Genomic DNA, 24,787 nt, shown 5'->3' with positions numbered 1-24,787 from the left:
ACATCAGTACAAATACGTATGTCGTCGGCGTACCTTCTGTGCAAAAGGAGCAGAGTTCTTTAACAGCAGGTAATGACAGTTCTAATTTTTTTCTGATTCCTTGCACGGCGAGGTGCACTGCAAATCGAGCCAAACACTATGGCGGAATCGCTGGCTTAGTTGCGGGGTGTAAAATTCGCGATGCTGGTCACATTCTACGTTGGGGCCTACGGATAAGTTTGCCCCCGCTTGCCGCGATATCTTTTATTTGTATTTGCCACCCTCTGATTGGCTACTGAGCGCACAAAAAGCGCGTCGCTGAAGGAATAAAGGTGACTGCCTTCCTAGCGCTGCGTGGGTAGTCTGTTCCTTGGGCCGGTCGTCCTGCTGCCCTCGGCGTCTAGCCGCCGAATACGTAACAGGAGGTGAAGCCTGATGGAAGGCGGGTGTAATAGACCGAAGTCTTAACACAAAATAATGCCGGCGGCCTTTCTGACGGTAATGTTGCAAAATGATGGGAACAGGCTCGGGCAAAATGCCTAATTTGCACTCTCAGCACTTCCACCGCAATGTGTGTTTGTATTGGTTGTTCCCGGGCAATTGTAATAGTCGCGACTGTTGATGTGCATTCTGGCAAACCAAAACAAACTCTTAGAGCCCGAGCTTGAATAGCCTGTAGAGCACGAAGATTTGTCCTGCAAGTGTTGGACAGTACGGGAAACTATCTCAAGAAGGCCAGAAAAAGAGCCATGTACAATTCCAACAGGGGGAAGAAGAAGAAGCCGGAGGGAGCGGATGCACATCACGTCGGCTCCGTATTCCACGAATGTTCTTGTAGCGCAAATCGCCAAAAAGCCACCCGCTATTGCACGCCAACGGACTCAGCTCGTTCCCAGGAACAAGTGGATACCGAAACCCAGGTGGGATTCCCATTTTTCAAGCCTCTACGACAATATTTTGGCCGGACCTCGTGGCGGGAGAGCCGCGAGGCCACGCACCGGAGCCGGCTTCCTCAACAATTGGCGATCATTTTCTCAATGATGGAAGTCACTGTAGAGGGGCGCAGCATATCCCAGGAAGAAATGGATACAAGCAAGGGATGGAAGGAGGTCAGACACAGAAGATCAAACCGGCGAACCTCCCAACATCGCTAGAGCACCTTGTCGCCGACGCGGCTCGACAAGCGCAACAATAACCCATGGAAAGGCAGGCTAGAGCAAATACGCAAGGCAAGCAGAATGCCACATTTGCCAAGAGGGGTTTACAAGATTGTGATCAGACCGCGTGGAGGACTCAAAATATCCGAGCACGGTATAGTTCCCCTCACAGCTGCGGTACAAGATGCGGCAGGCATTCCTCGAGACGAAAGGGAGGAGGACATTGTCTGCCCCAACAATTATCAAAATATCCTCATTGTCAGTACATCGGATCAAGAGCGTGCAAACAAATATCAGGAAGTAGCACGTATCAAGATTCAAGACACGTTTTACGAGACCAATGCTTACGATACAGCGCCTGACATGACGGCCAAAGGAGTCATCAGAGGAATCCCACTCGACGAGGGCCCAAGAGACATCACAGCAGCGGTGGTTACGAGTAAAAACCCAACGGCGATAGCAGCAAAGAGACTCGGCAATACTACCACAGTGATTGTGCTCTTTGAAGGACACAAAGTGCCCACGTACGTCCGATACAGGGCAGCGCTACTCCCTTGCTCCCTGTACAGGAAACAAGTGGATTTCTGTCACCAATGCAACAGACTTGGACACAGAGGAGATGTATGTCCCAACCCTGACAACAAGATTTGTGCGGGATGTGGAACATCAAACCCAGATAAAGACCACAGGTGCCAACCTAAATGTCAGTTATGCGGCGAGGATCATCCGACCGCAGACAAGACGTGCAAAGCCAAATTCAAAAAGCCCTTCATCGTTAAAGAGAGACAATGGCACAGACTGCAACGAGAACGACAAGAAGAACATGAAGACGCTATCTCAAGAGAAGACAGAGCAGAGTCTCGCGGAACACCTGGCCTCCTAAACACCAGGGAACGACGCTCCAGATCGAGAACAAGGTCTCCATCCACCACCAGAGCCTTATCCCAGTCCGGCTCCAGGACACCGGGGACACGATCCAGATCCAGAACTAGGCCATCCTCCTCAGCAAACCAGACTAACACGGTGAGCTGGGCAGACGTGGTCGATGGCGTGCGCCCGGGGGCTGGCGGGGAGACTGCCATTAATAACGAGATCAAGCAACTAAAACACGAGAACGCGCAGTTGAGGATTTTGCTAGCACGTATGAGCGATGAAATCAAAATTCTCAAGGAATGAAAAAACCAAATAAATCAGGTAACTCCCGCTCCACACGCGAGCACGAAAGAGCCATCTGAAATCCCGGACAATAAGATGGACAAAGGGGATGACCCCCCTCCACTCAAACGCAAGGCCCAAGCCATCAGTGATAAACAAGGTAACGCAGTGGTAGATAAAGCATTAGCCGATATTCAAAAGACCCTAGCAGAAATACAAAAGTCAAATGAAAAACGGGACGAAATGATGAATCAAATGGCTAAGGCAATAGCAGCAATTATGAGTAGATTAGACATCCTAGAGGCAAACCAGTCACCAGGTAATGGACTCCCCACCGTTGCGTCAGAAGCACCACAATCCTTACCCACTTCACAACCACATAAATATATAAGATCAGCTTCTCTCCAACCTCCCGTCTCCCTCCCATGGTCGCACCCGAAATGAGGCGCGCTAAAAAAGGGTTCAGGATATGGCAGTGGAATTGTAGAAGTTACGAAAACAAAAAGTCAGTTTTGCAGCAGTATTTAAAAGACAAGGATACACCCGACGTCGTAATTCTGCAGGAAACACACGGGATTTCAAAGCTAGCAGGATACATATCTTTTGGCTATGCCGAAGGGGACACCAGGGCATTAACTACGCTGGTAAAAAGAAACCTAACTTGCGTGCAGCACAACACAGGCATAACGCACATTGACAATATTCTATTGGAACTCATCCCACAAAAAAAGACAGGATGTAGCTTATTTATTCTCTACATTTATAGCAACCCCATGCTACATAAACACAAATTCAAGAACCTATTCCAGAAAACACTCAGACTTGCTGGAGAAAATCCGGTAGTTATAGGAGGAGACTTTAATGCCCCATACACCACGTGGGGATACTTATATACCAGAGCAAAAGGAAGGGACTTATGGAACGACTCGCAAGAATTAGGCCTCACGCTCGTCACAGACCCCGCCACTCCAACCAGAGTAGGCACGGCGCTAAACAGGGACACAACCCCAGACCTAACCTTTACCAAGAACATTGAAAAGGCGACGTGGCACAACACACTGGAAGATTTGGGTAGTGACCACCGCATATTGGATTTACACGTCAGAGAAGGGCCGAATAGACCCAAGGAACGACCGATCAAATTAGTAGACTGGGAACTATTTCGTAGAACGCGAGAGACGAAACAGCAACGATCAATCGCAGACATAGAACAATGGACTAAGGAGATCAGTGATGACGTGAAAGCTGCCACAAAAATAGCACCACCTGAATCTAACTTGGATAAATGCGACAGCAGACTTCTCCACATGTGGGAAGCTAAGCAGTTGCTTCAGAATAGACTTAGCGGTCAGAAGCATAACAGAAAGTTAAGAAAGCGCATAGCACTCCTCAACAAAAAAATAGAACATGCTAAGCAATTGGCCAAACAACAATGGGGCGAGATATGTAATTCCATGGACGGACAATTAAGCACCGGCAAAACCTGGCACATGCTCAGGTTCCTGCTTGACCATGACAATAACAAGAAAAATCACATGCAAGCCATTAATAAGTTAATACACGCATATGAGGGCACAGAAGAGGAATTTCTCAATGAATTACAGCAGAAATACTTAAAACAGGCACCCCCTTGCATCTATCCTAGCTACAACGGGAATACAAACGCAAAATTAGACGAGGAACTCACGGAGGCAGAAATCCGCGCGGCCCTGCAAAAGTTAAACACCAAATCCGCCCCAGGTCCGGACGGTATAACCAACAAGACTCTCAGGAACCTCGATGATGAATCGATAGCCAAACTAACAGAGTACATAAACGAGTGTTGGGTAAAGGGAGAAGTGCCAGATCAATGGAAGAAAGCGACGATAACGCTTATTCCAAAACCTGGCAAGAAGCTTGAGATCGACAACCTCAGACCAATCTCCCTAACATCCTGCGTCGGAAAATTAATGGAACATGTAATTTTAAACAGAGTAGACAACTTCTTAGAGGATAATAACATATACCCAGATACAATGATAGGATTTCGCAAAAATCTTTCGACACAAGATGCGATGCTCCAACTTAAGCATCAGATAATCGATTATAAAACGCGCTCGACAAGGGCCATCTTGGGCCTTGATCTTAAAAAAGCTTTCGATAATGCCAACCACGGAACCATAGTGGAAAACATCGAACGAATAGGACTAGGGCATCGGACGTATAACTACATCAAGAGCTTCTTATCAGATAGGAAAGCAGTCATCTCCGTCGGAGGGCTCAAGTCGCCCGAGATCGACATAGGGGGGGCCGGCACGCCGCAAGGCGCTGTCATCTCGCCGATGCTGTTTAATCTCGTCTTGATGGGACTCCCCGAAAAATTAAATCACATAGAGTCCCTGAATCACACAATCTACGCGGACGATATTACTATCTGGACCTGTGATGGCAGCGACGGATCAATAGAACAACGACTCCAGACTGCAATTAATACAGTAGAAGAACACCTCATAGGAACAGGCCTCACATGCTCTGCAGAGAAATCTGAACTTCTATTGTACCGCCCCACACTTAGAGGCAGGCCTCCCAAAGGATACGACAGAAACAAGGCTGATGAGGAAATCAAGCTACACACCAAGAACGGGCGGAATATCCCAATAGTCAACCAGCTCAAAGTGCTGGGTCTGGTAATCGAGAACAAAGGCACAAATAGGGAAACCGTAAAGAAGTTAGACACAAAGGTAACAAACACCATGAGATTAATAAAACGAATTACTAAAAAGCACCAAGGTATGAAGGAAGAAAGTATCATACGGCTGATACAATCATTCGTAATCAGTCAGATCACATACATAGCAGCCTTCCACAATTGGTTTGCAGCTGAAAAGCGTAAAATTAACAACATGATAAAAAAAGCATACAAACTAGCACTAGGGATTCCCATCAGTACGAGCACGGATCTCTTGCTACAGTTAGGACTTCACAACACACTGGACGAACTCATAGAAGCACAACAAACATCTCAAGCAGAGCGACTAACCAAAACCAAAACGGGACGGCATATACTAAGCAAACTAGGAATGAATTACCCCAATCTATACGGGGAAAAGAGGACGATAACGAGAGAAATTCGTGACAAACTCCTAGTACCAAATATACCGAAGAACATGCATCCAGGTTACAACGATGGCAGACGCAAGAGTAGAGCAGAGAAAATTATCCGAAGCTTTGGGTCAGACGACAGAGCAAACTTCGTAGACGCGGCTGAATACCCTGACAGAAATAGCTATGTAGCAGTAATCGTAGATCACACCCAAAAACCCCTTACAAGCGTATCAGTTAATACCAAACATTCCGAGACTGCAGAGGAGGTAGCCATTGCACTAGCATTGGTCTCCACGAATGCTCAGTACATCATTAGCGATTCTCAAGCGGCCATTAGAAATTATGCAAAAGGTAGGATCTCTCCTGAGGCATGGCACATCATCAGAGTCAATGAAGCAAAGTTCTCCAATGCAGAGAAGAACGGCAGGCAATAGCTCTGGTTCCCAGCGCATACGACTCCAGACATTCCCGCAGTCAACCTCAACCAGGTAGCCACCGCGAAGCTCGAGGTCTTACTCGCCGAGCTGAGCAAAGAGTGATTTCCATCGGTCAGGAGAACGCGGAGGAGGAAATGTGGAGAGAAAAAGATATATTAACAAGATTTAGCGATATTACCAAATTCTATCAAAATCGGAGGCGAGTATTACCACCGCCTCACACTAAACTGAACAGAGCTGAGTCCGTTACTTGGAGGCGAATACAAAGAGAAACTTATACGAGTCCCGTGCAACTAAAAACTTTCTACCCCGATATATACGAGAGCGATATGTGCAAGCTATGCAATTCTGTTAGAGCCACCCTTCAACACATGTTGTGGGGATGTGAAATATACCACAATAAAATGGCAGTCTCCCCAGAAAATCTACGGGCGCTGTGGTCGGCCGTGCTGCTCAGCTCAGAACTCCAAGACCAACTTTGGGCCGTCCAGCGAGCCAAAGAAGCCGCACGGGAGCAGCAGCTCCCAGTGGCCATCTAGGTGGCCCCAGGCCCGGGCCTCCCAATCGCCGGATTTCAAATAAAGTTATCACATCACAATTCCAACATTGCATGCACTGACATTCCCCAAACTGATGGGGGTTTACGTGCCAAAATCACGATCTGATTATGGAGCACACCGTAGTGGGGGACTCCGGAATAATTTGGACCAGCTGGGCTTCTTTTGAGTGCACCTAAATCTAAGTAAACAGGTGTTTTCGCATTTCGCCCCCATCACTGACATTTCCTAAGTCTTTCCACCCATAAATTTGAGAAGTTGGGAGATTGCTATCAGGTGCTGTTTCAAGTAGGCCACGTGCGAGATCCATGAAAGATCTCTATAAATGTTTAGACCAAGAAATCTATGAGTCCACTCATAAGAAATGATCTGACTATTAATAGAGATGGGGTAGAGTGTCATTGGTTTGCGAGTGAATGCCACCAGTGCCCACTTTTCTGACGAGATTTCAAGACATCGATAGTGAAGGTGCACAACTGTTGGAGTTTATTTTTGAAGTCTTGCACGTATCTCAGGATTTGTGACACCTGAAGTCCGTACGCATATGTCGTCTGCGTACATATATGGATCACTGCTGGTAGATGTTAAACGAGACCAATGAGTGTGAGGTTGAATAGATTGGGGTTTGGTACTCCGCCTAGAAGAACGCCTGGGTAAGCGTAGTGCCATGCGGTTTCGCCTGGGTAAGCGTAGTGCCATGCGGTTTAGTCCTCTCCGGTACACGCAACGAACGATCCCATAAATAGGTAATGAGAAGGCCATTAAAAAACTTCACCCCCAACGCCAACTATCTCAAGGGCATCGAAAACAGCCTCGTGGGATACGTTATCGTATACCCCCTTGACATCTAAGAACAAAGCTGCAGATATTTAACAGGACTTTTGATGCTGGAAATACGTAGCAAGATGAATAAACACTGTCTATTGATGAGCGATCCCGACAAAAACGAGCCATGAAATTTCGGGAGAAGTTGCAGTGTTCCAGGTAGCACTCCAAATGGTCAAGGATCATCCATAGATAATGTCATCGATTTGGTCACGTTTGTTCAACATCAAAAAAGTCTGAAACGACTCACTGCGACATTATTCCTTGACATAAAAGGCGTCTATGATAATATAGCACATTATGCCATTATAGAAGCTCTGATTGAAGCCGGCATCGATGACCGCACTTTTCAGTGGCTGTGTAGTTATTTGACCGACAGGCATTCTTCGTGATGACCGAGGATGGCGCCACGACTCAACACCAAACGTTCCGTGGAGTACCGCAAGGCGGAGTGTTGGAGCCCGACGCTATTCAACCTAGTACTCGTTGGCCTAGTCAGATGCTTGCCCAACACAGTTCAAGTATCAATATATGTCGACATCTGCATTTGGGCGTCTGCAGTAACACGACTGCAGGCACGAGCACGGCTACAAAAGGCAGCTACCTTAACATCACTGTACTTGCGAAAACAGAACTTAGAGCTGTTTTCGGAGAAATGCTGCCTTGTTACATTCACTCGGAAGGCAATGAAGCGTTACTCTGTAAGTGACAATTGACAAGCAGTTGCAAATGCACGGAAACACCGCTTTCTAGGGGTAATTATCGACCGCGACCTATCATGGAGCCCGCACGTGTCATACCTAAAAAAAAATCTTAATGACAATAATACATCTCAAGTTTCTCGGCGGAAAGTCATGGGGCACATCGGTGCGGTCAATGCTGCATCTTTATAACGCCCTGTTCCTCGGATTCGCAAGATACAGCCTCCCTGTGTTTGGTAACACCTGCCTAACGAAACCTGCGTGCACTCCAGGGACTACAAGCTCAAGCCCTAAGGACGTATCTCGGTCTTCCGAGGTGTGCGTCTACAGCGGAACGATTGTCATAGCTCGAGATCACCCAATATCAATTTACTTGGTCATCGACGCTCTCAGGGCGCATATTCGGCACGTTGCCCGATTACAATTCTCACCATGTTGTCGCTTTACCCGCAGAAAGGCCAGACGCAACTTTCAGTCGTATTGTTGTTGCCAATCGTACCTCATTGCCATCAAACTACATCCCTGCAGCAAGACCATCCTCACCTTTACGGTGCCTGCAAAGACTTGAAATGCGCCTCACCATCCCAGGAATCACGAAGGCTAACGTGCCGTCATCTGCCCTGAAGCAGGCCACATTAGAACTTTTACATGAGGTGCACAGTGGCCGCGTACACGTTTACATCGATGGCTCAGTCACATCTGCAAGTTCAGCTGCTGCTGTGGTGATACCAACAATATCTGTCAATATACAGCTAAAAACGTCACATGTGACATCAACGACAGCTGCTGAACTGGTAGCCCTGCTTGCGGCTCTTCATTTCATTCAGGAGGAACCATCCCATGCATGGTCAGTCTTCTGTGATTACGAGGCAGCCCTACAGAGTGTACTCTCAACACTGCGCCATGGATCACATGAGCAGCTCGTCGCAGATATCAGAGAAGTCCACCATCACATAGTTGACGAAGGACACGATATAATATATCAGTGGTTGCCTAGTCACTGTGGCATACATGGCAATGATTAAGCAGACGCAGCTGCCCGATTTGCCCATGACAGCGTTAACTGCGTTGCCATTCCTCTTTCGAGAGCCGACGCTGCGAAAAAACTTTCCGTACTTGCACATGACCTGACGTTAGCTCAATTGAATTCATCCGATTTCACAAGTACACGCCTTCATACCCTGGACCCTAATTTACAGCTCCGTATTCCGCCCGAGCTTCCACGACGTGACTGCACCCTTATAGTTCGTCTATGGCTTGGAGTAGCATCTTCCAATGCGTATTCTTTTCTTATCGGAATGGCCAACATCCCACTTTGTGACTTCTGCAGGTGCAATGAAACAATCGCGCACCTTCTTTGTCAGTGCTCTCGTTTCAAACCGCAAAGAGCAGTCCTCTCAGCCATCCTAGACAAACTGGACAAGCGCCTATTGCCAGAAAACAATATCCTTGGAAACTGGCCTACGCGAACATCAGCGCGATCCGCTATGAAGGCGCTGCTGCGGTACTTAAAAGACACGACTTTCTGACAAATTGTGACTACGCTGTGTGTCGTAGGACAGTACGGTGACAATGCGCGACACGGTAACACTAGGAATGCCTTTGCGGTCTGCGTGACAGTGCCCACAGAAACAGTGTGTGTTGACGTGCGTGTGTGTGTATTTCTTATTCTCTCTCACACCTATTGCATCTCCTTGCCCCTCCCCCAGTACAGAGTAGCCGACCGGAGATAATATCTGGTTAACCTCCCTGTCTTTCATTTGCCTTTCTCTCTCTCTCTTTTCCATTACCTTTCCCACACAGCTGGCCAGCTCTATTGGACGTTGTAAGGTGAGCTCAAGTAGGGGCTTGCCGTGGTTCAGGAGAGGGGCCAAGCGGCTCGCCTTCCATTTTTCGGGAACCATGCCATCTTACCAGGATACGTTGTAGAGATATAACGTTACTCTCCGTACGCATTCACTCAGGTTGTACAAGGCATGGTAGGATATTCCATCTGGTCCTGGGGATGAAGAACGCCTGCACAGAGCAAGAGCCAGCTCAAGTTCCTCCATTATGAAAGGAAGAACCATGCGGCAGTCACATGAAGCAGAGATGTCACTGGGGGCTGGGTAGTTTGGACCGGTTGCTTGGCCAGCGATCCTTGCAGAAAAGTCCTCTGCAACATGAACATCAAGCCACTTCTGAAAGAGCGCCAGCGCTTTGGATGGGAAGCGCTGTTCAGGGAGAGAACGCAGGTCACGTATGGTTCTTCAGATGTGGAAAAGTGACTTCCGGGGGTCCAGTGAGTAGAAAAGCATTGTCCAACGTCGAGATGCCAATCTATCCATGCGACGCCGGATTTTCTTTTGTAGTCTTTTGGCTGTCCTAAAATCATCGATCGATTTACATGTCGGTATCGCCACTCCAGACGGCGATGGAGTGCACGAAGCCGCTCCAACTTTATATCAAAATCCGTGTGCTTAGACCAAACCGTGACCATGCGCGTGGCGTCTCGCATTGTACCCTTGATTATTTCCTCTGATCCAGAGCACAGGCCCTCTCGGCAAGCATCTTTCATGGCGCAGTTAGAAGTAGTCCCAGTCAATTAATCGAATGGTGTTCCGAGGGTAGGTTCTGGACATCCGTTTGATGATAAGATACGTAAAAATGTGATCACTCCTGTGGTTCTTAGTATCCAAAAACCATTTAACACATCTTGCGAAAGAGGTGGAGACGAAAGCTCAGTCAAAACAGTTGTCATATTTCACGCTTCGTAGGAACGTTGGGCTGCCGTCATTCAGAAGTGAAAGGCCGTGGTTGCAGGCAAAGTTTGGTCGGATTTGGCCTGTTGCATTTGTTCTTGTGCTTCACCATACGATATGGTGCGCATTGAGATATCCGATGATTTCTCATGGAGCAGGACATACCATCATGCTGTTTGTTAATCAACTCGAATCAAAAGTAATTGAAGGCTATATATAAACCCCTACAAGAGTAAACATGAGTTTGCCCTGTTTAATCGTTAGGCAAACATCGACTCTCATCGTGAGGCGGAATGGGCTGACTAACATATAGGGGAGTTCATGTCGAATAAAAACGATGACTGCTTCTTGCACCAGTTGTTGTGGACACAACAGCTTCGTATACCGATAATCTGAGTGGTTTTGATGCGTTAGGCTCACATATCACAATGATTGGGAACATATTAGTATATATAAACCGAAGAAAGCCGAAAATGCGTGAATTTAGTCCTCTTGCGTTCCACTGGATGATTGACGCTGCCTTGATTTCTCTAAAGGATCAGTAATGGTTCGTCATGTCTCTATTAGAGGGATTCAAGCATTGGACTTAAGGCATCCAGTAATTTCATTTCATTTCGAGCAGGCGTGGTTCCAAGGGTGGACAATATCACTCGAATGGCATATATGAGGGTACGAAGCATTGCAATTACTTAATCTCCTTTTGGCGTGTAATCAGCGGCAGGAGTAGGCTCCCGAGCGGGTTTGAGAATCTGTGGCTCATCGGGAAGTTGCTGGCTCGGAAGCGCCGGCCATTATTCTGGAGGAAGATTTCTTTCAGCTGACTTTATTGTGGTGTTGTGCCCTTTTTTGGACTGACTGCAAAATGTGTGTGCCACAATGAAAGGACTACTCCTATTTCGTGCCGCTGCCGTTTTTGAGGACGTTCGGTGAAGCCATCGCCGACGCCCGATTGTTTCAGCAGCCTCCCGGTGTGACATTCTCCCGCACCATTTGCTTGAGAACTGCAAGTTTTCTTGATGCGACGGCAATCTATACACGAGGCAGCATGACAACCATTATAGTTGCCTCACTTCAGGACACTAACCTGGGAAGTGTCTTCCACGTGAGAGCCAGCGCAACGGGGACACAGTAACGAGTTTGGATAGACCCCTTTGACATGTCCAAGCCTAAAGCACTGATATAATTGACAAGGCTTTCGTACGAATGGCGGCATAGAGTGTCGGAAGTGACCGACTTTGACGTAAGATGGTATGCAATCTCCTTCGAAAATCAGTTTGACGCAGCGCGAAGTTCCAAGGCGGCTCACATACGTGATGACAACACCCTCACTTGCTGGTTTGACGAGGATAGGGAAGTGCGCATAGGAATGACGACATCCATGTCATAGATTACGCCCGCTGTTAATGCATCGTCCATCGGGATATAGGAACGCACTTCGATACTTCTTAGCTCAGTAATTTGTTCTTATTTCAGAGCACTCCCGTTGGAAGCATTGATTGCGAGGACAATTCTTCGCGTATTTATCTGGATGTCCTTAATTTTATTCAGCCGACCTTTTTCAAAAACACAGATAGTTCTTGCCTGTTTATCAATCGGAGGCTGCTTGAGTATTCTTCGGGCACGAAGACTATGGCGTGAGGCCAGCGTTCAGGCCTTGACTACACAGTCGCCGTGCTTGCTTAGGTTGATGCATTCGCGTTGACAGTCCTTTTGCACCTCTTTCTGCGGACAGAGATGAAGCTATCATCCGACGAGTCTTCAACCGACATGAAGTACAAGCTCAGTGTCCCCGGTGGCACTGCTCGGCGGTACCTTCTCCAGGTTGTCAGTTGTCTTATGAACTGAAGACACCACTTTAGGCTTGTGCCTTTTTCTTTAGGCTTGTACCATCGCGTCCTGGTACACGTTACCTTCTGCAGGAGGGCCTCTGGCACGACTACCAAAACCAAACGTGGATAGGCGGCTGAGTTCGACCTTGCTGATTGCTAATCAAAGCTAGGCGGCAGCGCAAAGGCAATACTAACTTCAGAAACGTCTCTTTGGCTGGTCCCTAACAGCATGCCTGCCAAGCTGTAAACTTTACAATTCGTAAATCCCGCTGGAGGTGGGTGGGGGGGGGGGGGGGGGGGAGGCGTAGCTGGCACGCATATTTTTTAAAGCTTTTACTCTACGCACCAAATTTTGCTGAATTTGCACGATGTTTCGCACCCGTTACATCGCACATTCCTGCTTGTTTCATAGTGTTCAATCAAAATTGTTAAAAGTTATCAGCGTGTCCCGCTTGAGGACTCAAAATAAAAAAGTTGTAGAATTCACACCAACATGGCGGTAAGAAGTTGAAGCAAAATTTTTGACCTTGGGCTGGGAACCGCGGGTCGCGCTGCTCCCGAAGTCGGCCAGCTTGCAGTCTCCATTGTGAACCAGCACGTTGCTTGGCTTGACGTCCAGGTGCAACACGTTGTTCCGGTGGCAGTAGTGAAGCGCAGAAGCGAGCTGGCGGCCAAATCTGCCAGCAACCAAAAATGCAACGACGCATTGCAATAGTTATCTTTACATAAATTCATATGCATACACGTTATCAAATACTGGTCGCTACTGTGAAGATCTGTACCAAAACCGAGGCGTTCTAGCCTGGAGTCCAAATCACCTTGTACATCGCGTGAACTGGCTAACAGAGAAATGTGCGACGACAGGCAAGTAAAAGCCAGACTGCACACCTAGAAGCAATCACAAAAGACAAATTAGAGTAGAGTACCGTCATAAAATTTCACGCTGTTCGCATGGACTAATTTTTCACCTTCAAGGTTGAAATGACTAATGGCGCCCTGTAATGACTGAGGGGATTATGGGTACGTAAGCTGCGTTATATGACACTCCTCCTTGCTTGACGTACGCATAGCAAGTAATGTCCTCGAAAAAAACGAAGGTCGCATTTCATTGTACGCTCTGAACGATATCTTACACTTCTTTCTACACTACCCCAAACTTTATAAAGCATAGCAGCGCACATGATGTTTTACTCGAAAACGCATCATTAACGGTATAGCAGACGTCAGTAAATATGTTTTGTTTCCTCCCACACTTTTCAATTAATTGCTTTCGGGTACTTGTTGTTACTCCGCATTTGAAGCCGGTCAGTAGTCCAGGCCCGTCCGCTTACTAGGCAATGTGGAGACTAGCACCAGTTTCGGAATGTTCATTCTCGAACACCGCCACAAAGAACATAAGTTTTCCACTCAGCTTTGCGGTGCATTGCACGGAAGAGGAGGAGGAGGAATAAACATTTATTTTCGAAACAGTATCTCGGGGTAAGCCCCGGTTCTACTCTCGGTGGGAGGTCTCCTCATTCCAGGAACTCTCTGGGCTTCGCTGCTTCCTTGGCCCTGGCGACGAGGCGTCGGCTTTGAAAAATAATAATTAAAACGCCAACACATTTATTTCGGAAGTTTGAGGAGAGGCACTTGATACACTGGCGCTGTACTCAGGATTCCGTAGCGTATACATACATGCCTTGAAAACTGACAGATTTCAGTTGCGCAATTGAAACATGTGCCATATAAAAATTTAAAAAAAAACGCTATTTGGCCCGAAAAAGCGAGGCATTAGCCATAGCGAAGTATTCATCAACTACACAAAGTAACGTTCGTAGCTTTATCGGCCTGTAAACTTCAGTAAGCATCCGCTTACTAATTAAGTTAACACGCATGGTTTGACGCGCGCACAGGCAAACATGAACAGATCTCACTTGATCACTGCGAAGACTCGCTGTCACGACGCTGGCGTGATGAAGAGCGCTGGCTGCGGGGAGCGAAAGTTCTGTGCTGCCTCTCGTGTCACCACGTTTCTGAAACTTAAGATTACGTAATGTGTAACACTAGGCACGCGAGAAGACAGCACGCAGGAAGCTACCAGAAATGTGGGCTACCCTTAGACCCGTGAGATTACTACCTCCAACATGGAGGAAGTAAAGAAGTGAGGAAAGGTCATACCCCCTCCGCGCGCTAGGAGAAAAGTGTGGTGGAAGTCACGTGGTATTTCTTGCTGTAGCGGCCATGTTGTCGGAGCAGAATGGCGGTTTTGTTATGGTGGTGTGTGCTGACCTTTAGGTTTTGTACCATGACAAAGGCGTCGCGGTTGCAGGATCGCGTTAGCCTCAGTGGTTCGTTCCGCTGTGTTACCTAGACCGTTCTCTCCCGGTTATTGTTCTGGCCAGGTGGGAGTGGAATAAGTAGAAAGCGTAAGCCTAGCGCGCGCAACGCCATGCGCCAGGTACCACACCACGGACGAAGAACGATCTGAATAAATTTCCTGTCTTCGGTGGATTCATGCAAAGGTATCACAGTCTGAAGGCACTTTGCTTCAAAGTATGTACGATAAACGCCTTGCAAGTCAGTCACAGCTGCGCAGGGTTCCTGCTTTTCATAGCGGACGATGCATTTGTGGCACTTAAAACGGCCATGTGGAAGGATGGGAAAGAAGCGACTGCTGTGAGTAATGAATGAACGAACCCTCTTTACCGCAGACAACTGTGTGGAAGAGTGGACAACGCTCGACACAAGAACGTACGCCTGCGCGCACATCAAGCGGCTGATGGTCGCACGTAGGCCTGGTCAACGCGCTAGCCGCACGCATACGCGCTTACTTCTCTTGGCACCGCAGAACTTTGTTTCCGCGAAGCTTCACTTACCGTGAGAACAATATACCTCAAGCCACAGTCGATTTATATAAACGCGTAATGACGTTCTCCTTCGCTGGCCTCTTCGTCGGCGCGCTGTGGCAACGTCGCATCTCCGCCGTGCGCGGCTGCCCGTAACTTGTTCAATAAAGCAAAACGATTTATATAAAGCCACGACCAGCACACGTGTTTGTTCTCATAAAGCGCAGATGGGCTAGCCATAGGTCGTGATGCGCGTAAAGTGGGCTGGCGGTCATCGCCTGTGCATTATTGCAGTGGAGTGGGAATGCACAGATTTATTTTCGGAAAAGCTGGCAAAAGTAGCGGGGCACCGGCCTCACAGTCTAACTTGCGAAGTTAATTGTGAACTTTCAACGCTAGAGCACGATACTTGGACGAAATGAATTTGGCAACGGTATCGCCGCGTATACACGGCGATTGGATCCGTTGACCGGATCACTAGGGCTCGCGCCCGTCCGTGCAGCCCGGCGTGGTTGCGCGCCGAAGGCGAGAAATGTGAACGAGAGGAGAATCTGTCCCGACAAGAGGGCGGATTAACAAGGTAAAATCGTCACTTACACCGCATACATAGACGGAGGGCAAAAAAGGAACGACGTGGACAAGCGCTGGCAAACAGCGCTTGTCTACGTCGTTCCTTTTTTGTCCTCCGTCTATGTATGCGCTGTAAGTGACGATTTTACCATGGAATACCAACTAGCCCGTACTCAAACCTTGCTTCAGGATTAACAAGTTCCGGCGTCACTGAGCTTCACAAAGAGTGACGTAAAGGCCTCTGCTTAGTTTTTTTTCCTTCCTCACGGCCTCCAAGGTACGGCGCGCGAAGTCGTTACGGAAGATTCTTTCCTCACCGGCAGACGTCGAAGGTGAGCAACGGGCCCCGCTCGTCCAACAGATGCTGGAGAGTGTGCGGGCCCCCGTATTCCATCACCACCAGGAAGCGGCGCGGCTCCAGCGGCGCCACGCACAGGGTGCGGACCACGTGCCGGTGCACGAGCTGCGACGCGTTCCGCTCGCTGGGCTCGTCAACGTTGCGCACGTCCTTGACGGCCACTAGGCGCCCTGCGAGCCAGCGCCGCGCTTATAGCAGAATGCAGGGACATTAAACTCGGTCGATTAAGTGCTCGGGCTTCGGAAACATATCTCGGAAAATAAAAGGCTCCACAATATTTAAGTTTCTACTCCGTCGTACTCTGTCGACGTGGCTTGGGATATGCCATCGAAAACGAGTTGTATTCTTTCATTTGCCGGCAGAATGCAAAAAGGACCAAGACATTACGTGAGATTTCAAAAGCTCTAAATTCGCGGGGCCCAACCCAATGCCGCCCATTCAAGTACATGTAAAATGCAGAAATGCATTATGAGACAACCCCCTTTATCGATTTGAATGCAATTTGTTGCACTTGAGAGAGAAAGTCAGATTCTAGTCGCTGTAGGGAACAGAACTTTCATTTAGGGCTTGGAAGTATTTACGAAAATTGCCGAAAATTTCAGGTATAAAAAAAATAGAAGCGCGAAGTTTACAAATCCTTGACTCTGTGCCAAAAACAGATAGCGCAGTCCTTTAAACTGCATGTTAAGTCATCCAGAGCGGACAAATTTTATGTATTAAATTAATTTCGAGCTGATGGAAATTTGTTCCAATGTTTACAAGGCTTTCGCAAAACTCCTACTCGCATATTAACAGCATTTTCCAGAGCGGCTTGAAACGTCCATTTCGTGTTTTCATTTTTTACTATTAATATTTAATATTAGCTGCAGTTACAGAACCTATATAATTTTTATTGCTGAGTTAAAGAGTTGTAAACTTGATAGTTTCGTTTTATAGAAAACTAGAGATTTTTAACCATGTGTATTAAACAATTGACTGCCTAATAAAGAAACCCTCTTACTACCGTCACTAGATTCTACCTATTTCATTCAAATGCAACAAATATCATCAAATTCGATGCAATGGTTGCCGAAAAATACCAGTTTTCCTTTTCCATGTAAGATAGGAGCCCTGAGCTAAAGCTTCCTCTTAAGCCGCAATGTCTGTTTGTCGATCGAGATTTCCGTAACTCGAATAGAGGCGGACATTAATTTCACGATAATCGCTGGGTTACCTTATGGAATGAACAGTCTCGACAATAACCGTACGAATAGTCACCTTAGGGCACATTCCTTAATAGAAGAAACTAAGCCCGCCAGAAATAAAGTGAAATTGATTTAGCAGAAGTCGTGTACTTAACGCCAGTTCTGAAAAAAAAAAAAAAAAAATACGCGAACTGTGAAGCATTGTGAAGGCCAGGGCAAGGCTAACCTGCGCAAAAATTGTTTTTGTAATATAATGATGCAGATCCAACGCGCATCTTGGAATCTGTGTAAAGCAAAGCTTTCGTGAAGCAGTGAATCAAATGCTATAAATTTACTCATTTTATTTCTGCGCGTTAATTTGATTTTTTTTTTTTTTTTTTGTAACGGAAACTGGCGCGCGCGCGCTCATGTTCGCTCGCGCACCTGTGCTACTCAATGTGACACACGCGACGATCATCTCAAAGAGCTTGTTGGTGATGACACGACAGTTTACCTGCGACCATGGCTCTATGGTTAGAGCATCGGGCTGCATGCTGTGCTGGGGGGACCGAGGTCCGGTCCCACCATCGGGCACGCAATCTTTTTAAAAATATGAGCTATTCGGCAAGACAGCACCCAGCAGCCACGGTCAGTCCAGGATTGTTTGCAAGCGAAAGCTTCGCGTTAAAATCTACCCCTCTGTCGAATCGGCTCTCACTTGAGCAAGCCTACTGTGGGATTGAACGCGTATTTGCGTTTTATTTTCTGTAAGCCTATAACTTCCCTGCTGTGACGCATGGGCGAACGAGAAGCGGAGAAATCTGAACGAAGAATAAATGCCCGAAGGAACGAGTGTGCACGTACGTCAACGATGCAGTAATCGCGTCTCGGCCGAAGCTGTCCTTTAATGCACTAGATCAGCCCGGTGATAACCGTAGGAGTTCGTCAGAGCGCAACGCAAGCATTATTTGTTCCTTTGCGCAATGCAATATCGGTGTAGCCGTTAGAAAGCCGTGCACGAAATCGCAAGATCGGTATTTCGATTGAACTGCTCAGACGTCTTTCTTACGTGCCGTACCTCAAACAAAACCGCGGTGAACAAACGAACACGATCGGTCTGTTTCCTAGCGCATGACTGGTGTTCGCTGTAAATGTGGTCTGGTATGCAAGAACGTTTTATCCGGAAGATTAGAGACGGTTGAGAGGCTATTATAGCTTACGGGGAAATCGTTCTGCTTTGACTCAAGCTCTGGACGTGTCAACGAAAAATTGTCGACCTACAGGCGCCTCGTGGCATCTCTTCTGAAAGTCTTTTTAAGCTTTTACCAGATGTATAATAGCACGCACTCAGCGTACGCTATTCTCAGACGCCATAAACGTGACTTCAATAAAATCAATTGGTGCCTACACATTTTTTTTTTTTTTTTGCTTCTGGCTATACTGTTTTAATGGTATGAAGTTTTTTTTTTTTTTGAACTGTCAGATACTGGTTTGCCGCTTCGACACTAATGTTAAAAATTGGAGGAAGGGGTCAGCGTCCAGAACTTGCCCAGTGGGTTATAAGGGATGTTGTCGTGGAGTGATCTGAAAAAAGTGACCGCACCTGGCTTTTCTGAACGCGCCCATTATCTAAGCAAACGAACATTTTTGCTTTTCTTCCTCATCTAAACGCGACCTCCACGACCGTGACTCGAAGACGCCACTCTGCTCCTGGCAGCAGAGCGTCATAGCAACTGACTACCGTGGCGAGTCGACATTAAGGCTACGCGGTTTTCTCAATTACTACTATTAAACGACTGCGAATGTGACGTGTGCTATGCACGGACGTGTGTGGATGCCTGAAAATAATTTTGCTTGCTTTCTCCTTGCTTCTTATGTGCACGTTTTTTTTTAATTTTTCACAGAATAAAGGTAACATGGGTAGTGAATGTTCACTTATTTTAAATCGTAGTTGTTTGTTACTTGGTTGCAACTAGGTTCTTGAGCGCACGAGAGATTTTGAACATAGCAGTTCTCAAAATCTGTTAGGATGTACGTCATTTCTTCATTTCAGACATTGAGATTTCATTTTAGCACACCCGGATTACCTCGAGGTATCCTGATAATAATCTTGAGTCTGGCTGTTTCGTTCGCCTACTTTAATTCTGAAAACGGACAGTCAGAGTTCGCAGTGTAGCCTAAGGCTCTTTTGTCGTAGCGTTGTCGTGGCGGGCCAACAAATACCTAATGCATACTACGACTGTATTGGCGTAGTAGAACGCACTACGCCTTCCACTGATGCTTTTACTGCCATACTGCCGGTAATATTTGTGTTTACCCACTTTACCACCAGCATGACCATGGGCTTAAGTGGTGTAATTACACTTTGATGGCAATAACAGCGCACAGCATTTGTGCCGAAACCTATCCCACCGCTTTAATAGAACGCTATGGTAAACGTTTTTCTTTACCGCTGCGGCCACCTTTGAGCAAAATAGCGAAACCGTGCCATCGTGCCACGCGTGCATCTTGCACGGCTCGCTCACAAAACTGTCGTGTAGCCGGACGGATGGCGCCGTCCGGCTACACAAAGCGTTACACTTAATTTTGCGTTAACAGTGTATGGACCGACCACGGCCGAGACCTGCATGCCTGGTAACGCCAATCTGGCCAAATACAGGCGTGGCGAGAAGGCAATAACGGGTGGCTATGGAGTTATGCGTTATCGGACGACGCCACACGGTACCACCGCACGGTGACACCGTACCACCGTGTGTGTGTGTGTGTGCGCGCGTGCGCGTGTGTGTGTGTGTGTGTGTGTGTGTGTGTGCGTGCGCGTGCGCGTGCGTGCGTGCGTGCGTGCGCGTGCGTGTGCGCGTGTGTGCGCGTGTGCACGCGTGTGTGTGTTTTTACCGCTGTGTTAGACTGCAGTATTTTCGGGTTCGGCATGCACAAAAAAAAAAGCTAGTCACAAGGAAATCGTCGTTAATTCCTGTAGAAAACCAAATGCTCTCCAAGAATAATTTTAACTGCGCTCAGCGTTAGTCCTGATCGATTAGTGGCATAGAAACTCTGAAGCTACTCAAGGGACCACATTCCCATGGGGAAAAAAAATACATATAGGGCCCCATGCACATAAGAAACACGTGCATGATACTCACGGCGCCCTCAGGTTCTAGTCTACAGTGCTGAAAACTACGGATTCCCTTCATCGAGCTGGTTTATAAATTATGCCCAGGAAATTGCTTCTCAAGAAGAGCCACTACCTTCAATAATGGCATGTTTGACTGATGGTTTTTCTTTTTTACATACTTAAAGCAACTACTGGTGTAGGAGAGACTGTTGTAGAGTGCCCAGGGATAATATAGAACGCTTTGGGTTATTTTACGTGTACCTTAATATAAATACACGGGCGTTCCTGCAATTAATCTTCGTCAGAATGGCACCACCATAGCCGGGGAATCGAACCCGCCACCTCGTACTCAGCAGAAAACGCCATAGCCGTCAAGCCACTGCGGGCTTTCATTTGCAAAGAATAAATGCTCTACTGCAGCCCTGCGAGATGCCTTAATCCGTTCTCTACATGAATGAGTGTTCAATAAATTATTCATGCATCGCGGATATATTTACCGCAAGCGAACGGTTGGCTGGTGACATCGCGGTACATGCGAAGTATGCAGTGTGTCCCTAGTATGCTGCACTAAGACTTTTAAAAAATATGCAGATGCCGTGTAGCTGGACAGAACCAAGGTAATGTCTTTTGCCTTCGCTTAGATGCTCAGATTGTGTTTTGCATTGCCACCTAATTACATAATCATTCTTAATTGATTAACTTCTCAAATGTTGTAATTAGATGAAGTGTCAATGAGCAAATTGTAGAGAAACATGAAGAACTCCCAAAACAGCTTTCTGTTCCTCAATACGGGCTACATAAATGTTTTTCCGAGCGTGAAAGAGGCCGCTAAATGTACGCAAAGTGCCTCGAGCGGCCAGTCGCGCGGCAATTTTTCGTGTATTCGCGGGCTCCTTTAAGGCTCGGAAAAACACTTATGTAGCACGTATTGAGCAACAGAAAGCGGTATCGGGAGTTTTTCATGTGGCTGTACAATTTTCTCATTGACACTTAATCTAATTACAATGTTTGAGAAGTTGATTAATTAAGAATGATTATGTAATTAGGTGGCAATGCAAAACCTAATCTGAGCATCTTTAAGCGAAGGCAAACAACACCTTGGTTCTGTCCAGCTACGCGGCATCTGCATATTTTAAAAAAATCTTAGTACATGATAATCGGCACACCCCGTATACTAAAGGCTATTCGTAGTACTTGTCCCCGAGTAGAGCAGGCGTAATCTCAACTTGTGATTGTGGGAAGTTGGTGGCGTAACCCTCAATCATGAGAAAGGCATCGTTCAATAGTCGCACCTCAACGTCGAAACCTACACATTCGCACTGAAGCATATGTCAGACAGGCACAGAAGTAACGTTCTACACGTAGTACTTTTGCCATAGCATGGCCAAGCGTAACTTAATATTTCTTTCTTTTCGTTTGTTACCTACCTTTGATCTGAACTCCGAAAACCCTGCCGAATGCTCCTCTTCCGAGGCGCTGCAGGGGAAGTCCCTTGCTCTTGGCACTTGAGGCTACTACTGCGCGGCGGAACGCGCTGGAATCATCTCCGACTGTGGCCGATGGCAGCCCGCACCGAATGTCTCCTTGAATCTGCGCCAAGCACAGTTGGTGTTGGCTTGATGCTTCAACGACTTCCAGAAATATTCGCTCCAAAGCCAAGATGGAGCTGCCACTCTTGCTTATGCGAAAGGAAGACTTGAACAAGTCGCCCTCGCCAGAAGATCCCGAACTAATCAGAGCAGCGCGCAACTGCTCAATCTCAGGCGACCACTCTTTTGAGTTCTTCGACGTTATCGGGCCCTTGGCGCATGAACTTGATTCAGCATTCCGGCTTCCCGATCGTCCTAACAGAAACCGCAATGCGGAGGATCCAGGGGTTCCGAGTGGCTTGGATGACGACGATTGCTTTCGTTCTCGACTGGCCTTGTTTTCTTCGATGATATCGAGTTTTTGGGGGAGCTTGAACGGAGACGTCAGGAACGCAGACCTGGAGGATGACCTACTGTAGTGGTCAGGCGTGAACGACGTCGCTTCACGACAGTCTGAAACGCTCTTACGCGAGCCGTGTTGTAGCAGTAAAGAGTTAGGGGAGCTCGCGTCGTCAGCCCGGAAGCTGTTGTTCGATGGCGCCGGCAGCGGATCGTCCTCTGTCAGGCACGGAGAAGGCAGGCTTGCCTCAACGTCGAGGCAGCCCGTTGGAAGTGGTGGATCGACGTCGTCCAGAATACGCTGATTGGCGTTCCAGAGCGGGTACTGTCGGCCGAACCTTTCTGCCAGCAGCAGCCCTTCGGTGTTTTCATCGTCGTCGCCGGCCTGTCGCAGTCTTTCTACGTAGGAGGGCCACTCTTCAGACTCTAATATACTCTTCGCGATGTCGTCCGACAGGGTCAGACGCTCGTCGCCGTCTTCGCCAGTGGGCTCTTCATCTTCGTGTACAGCAACATCGGTCGTGTCATGTTCAATACCAGGGAATCCTTCAGCCATAACAGAGGTGCTGGTTTCTTGGCCAGCTTCGAGGTTCAGCGAGTGCCCTTGCGTAGTTCGTCAACTAACAAACAGCAAAAATACTAAGCCAACTTGCGCACCCAGGATTCTCAATAAGAATTTCTATCAAGACGGACATTTTAGAGGGCGCATAAGCTTTTTCGCACCACTTACTTCGATCGTCATTCCGGACCACGCCCCCGACGTAACCACCTGATGATGCTGCTTACGCTTCCACACCACTTGCTCGGCACTTACAGTTTTCCTGGAGTCGGCCCATCAAGGAATACTAGTCCAGCATCCCTGCCCCCGTTCCCGGTGGAGTGCCATGGAGTGCAGCTTCCGACTCAGAAATAAAACTTCCAGTGTATCGACGCCATAGCAGTGCATGTTATGCATCGGGCTAGTATGTCCGTCGCTCACGTGGTGCGTCACGGAACTTTAATATGCCATGTGACGTTCGCGGCAGTCGCCGAGGGAAATAAACTGAGATATGCTGCCTATTTGTTTTTATCAAATATAGATATACTCAGCCCGGCGTGCTCATGCGCATTGCTTCAACAAACGAAAAAAGAACAATGTTGCGAAAAAAAAAAAACATTTCAAGGGTAGATCGAGAGCAGAGTTGCGTTGCCAATTGTTTCCTTTTCGCGTTATAGATGCTGTTTATCGTTTACAACTTCGTACTCTGAGCGCATGTGACTTCAGACGCTGAGAGCAAGCGTTAAAGTCTTAGTGTCTCTAATGCACTGAAAATGTTGTAAGCACTCTTTGTCGAGCCGCGACGAAAATTCCGCGTTCTTTATGAATGTCGCTAAAAAGGAAAAGATTTGTGGCCGAGAGAAAACAAATATAATACTGCCGCAGCGTTAAACCATATAGAAACGGCAAAGAGCAACAGTAATCGTTTAGGTTAAAGATACATTCCGCTGCAGTAGAACACGTTATGTGGCTAGTTGGTTCATAGCTTTCAAAAGATGAAGCGCCAATTGTGCCATGCATGCGAGATGTCCCGTGGCTTTACACCAGCGTGGCACAACCTGAAAATATCGAGTACGGTAAAAAAAAAAAAAAGCCGTGGGTGATATTTCTCGTCTACTGGTAATCATGAGCAGCACTCCCTCGGGATCTTGATGTGCGTCGTATTTCTACTGCCCACATCCACTGTGGCGCCACAGCCAAATATCGTACCATCCGTCAGCTTTGAAAACAACTGAGCAGCTGACGCTGTCAGATTCAATCGCAGTTTAGAGAATGTCGTGCCAGGAGAACGGTCATTGGCACTTGAGCCACAATCCTTGAGCCCTCAAGCCCTTGAGCGCCGCTTCGTCAAAGTCCGGAATAAAGTTGCGGTTTGAGGCCGAGTGCCGAATACGGCGATGATGATAATGGCATCATTAGCAGGAAAACTAGAGCCATCTAGTAGCGGCTTGCGGAAATAAATCAGCGCGCAACCATACGGGCGACGATTACTGCCAATTTTGAGGTGAAACGTTTTTCATTTCGGTCAGTCTGTTTCTAAAATTGCATGAAGTGAAGACATGTTAACACTAATATCACTTATACCTTGACAACCGTACAACCCACGTGCCTTACTTTGGAATCGCTGTGTAGAAGAAAGTAGCCATTACTTCATCATGCATATATCGAGTGCGCAGATGGCGCCGCATGACGCAATCAGAGCTCAATTTAGCCTCGAGCGCGGCGTTTAGACAGGCGTGGCTCGGCAGTACATTCGTCAGTCTAAGCGGGAGCGGTGGCGTTTGATAGGGCTCCCTCCACCATAGCAGACAGAATCCCTCAAACT

At 47.5% G+C, this 24,787-nt stretch overlaps 1 protein-coding gene across 1 annotated transcript in view; it reads right to left on the bottom strand.

Annotated features, from left to right (window-relative positions):
* Mos (proto-oncogene serine/threonine-protein kinase mos) overlaps positions 1–24,424 on the bottom strand; it is a 34,200-nt gene extending 9,776 nt beyond the window's left edge. Inside the window, exons 1-3 of the mRNA XM_050196655.3 lie at positions 21,924–24,424; positions 16,181–16,391; positions 12,992–13,142 (exon numbers count right to left, since the gene is read on the bottom strand). Of these exons, the coding sequence (XP_050052612.1) occupies positions 12,992–13,142; positions 16,181–16,391; positions 21,924–22,980 (1,419 nt within the window). The 5' untranslated portion in view covers positions 22,981–24,424. The remainder of the gene's footprint in view (positions 1–12,991; positions 13,143–16,180; positions 16,392–21,923) is intronic.
* Between the last annotated feature and the right edge of the window lie 363 nt (positions 24,425–24,787).

This window comes from Dermacentor andersoni, chromosome 1, assembly GCF_023375885.2.
Source record: "Dermacentor andersoni chromosome 1, qqDerAnde1_hic_scaffold, whole genome shotgun sequence".
Taxonomy (NCBI): Eukaryota; Metazoa; Arthropoda; class Arachnida; order Ixodida; family Ixodidae; genus Dermacentor; species Dermacentor andersoni.
This window is presented reverse-complemented; position numbering and strand designations above follow the sequence as displayed.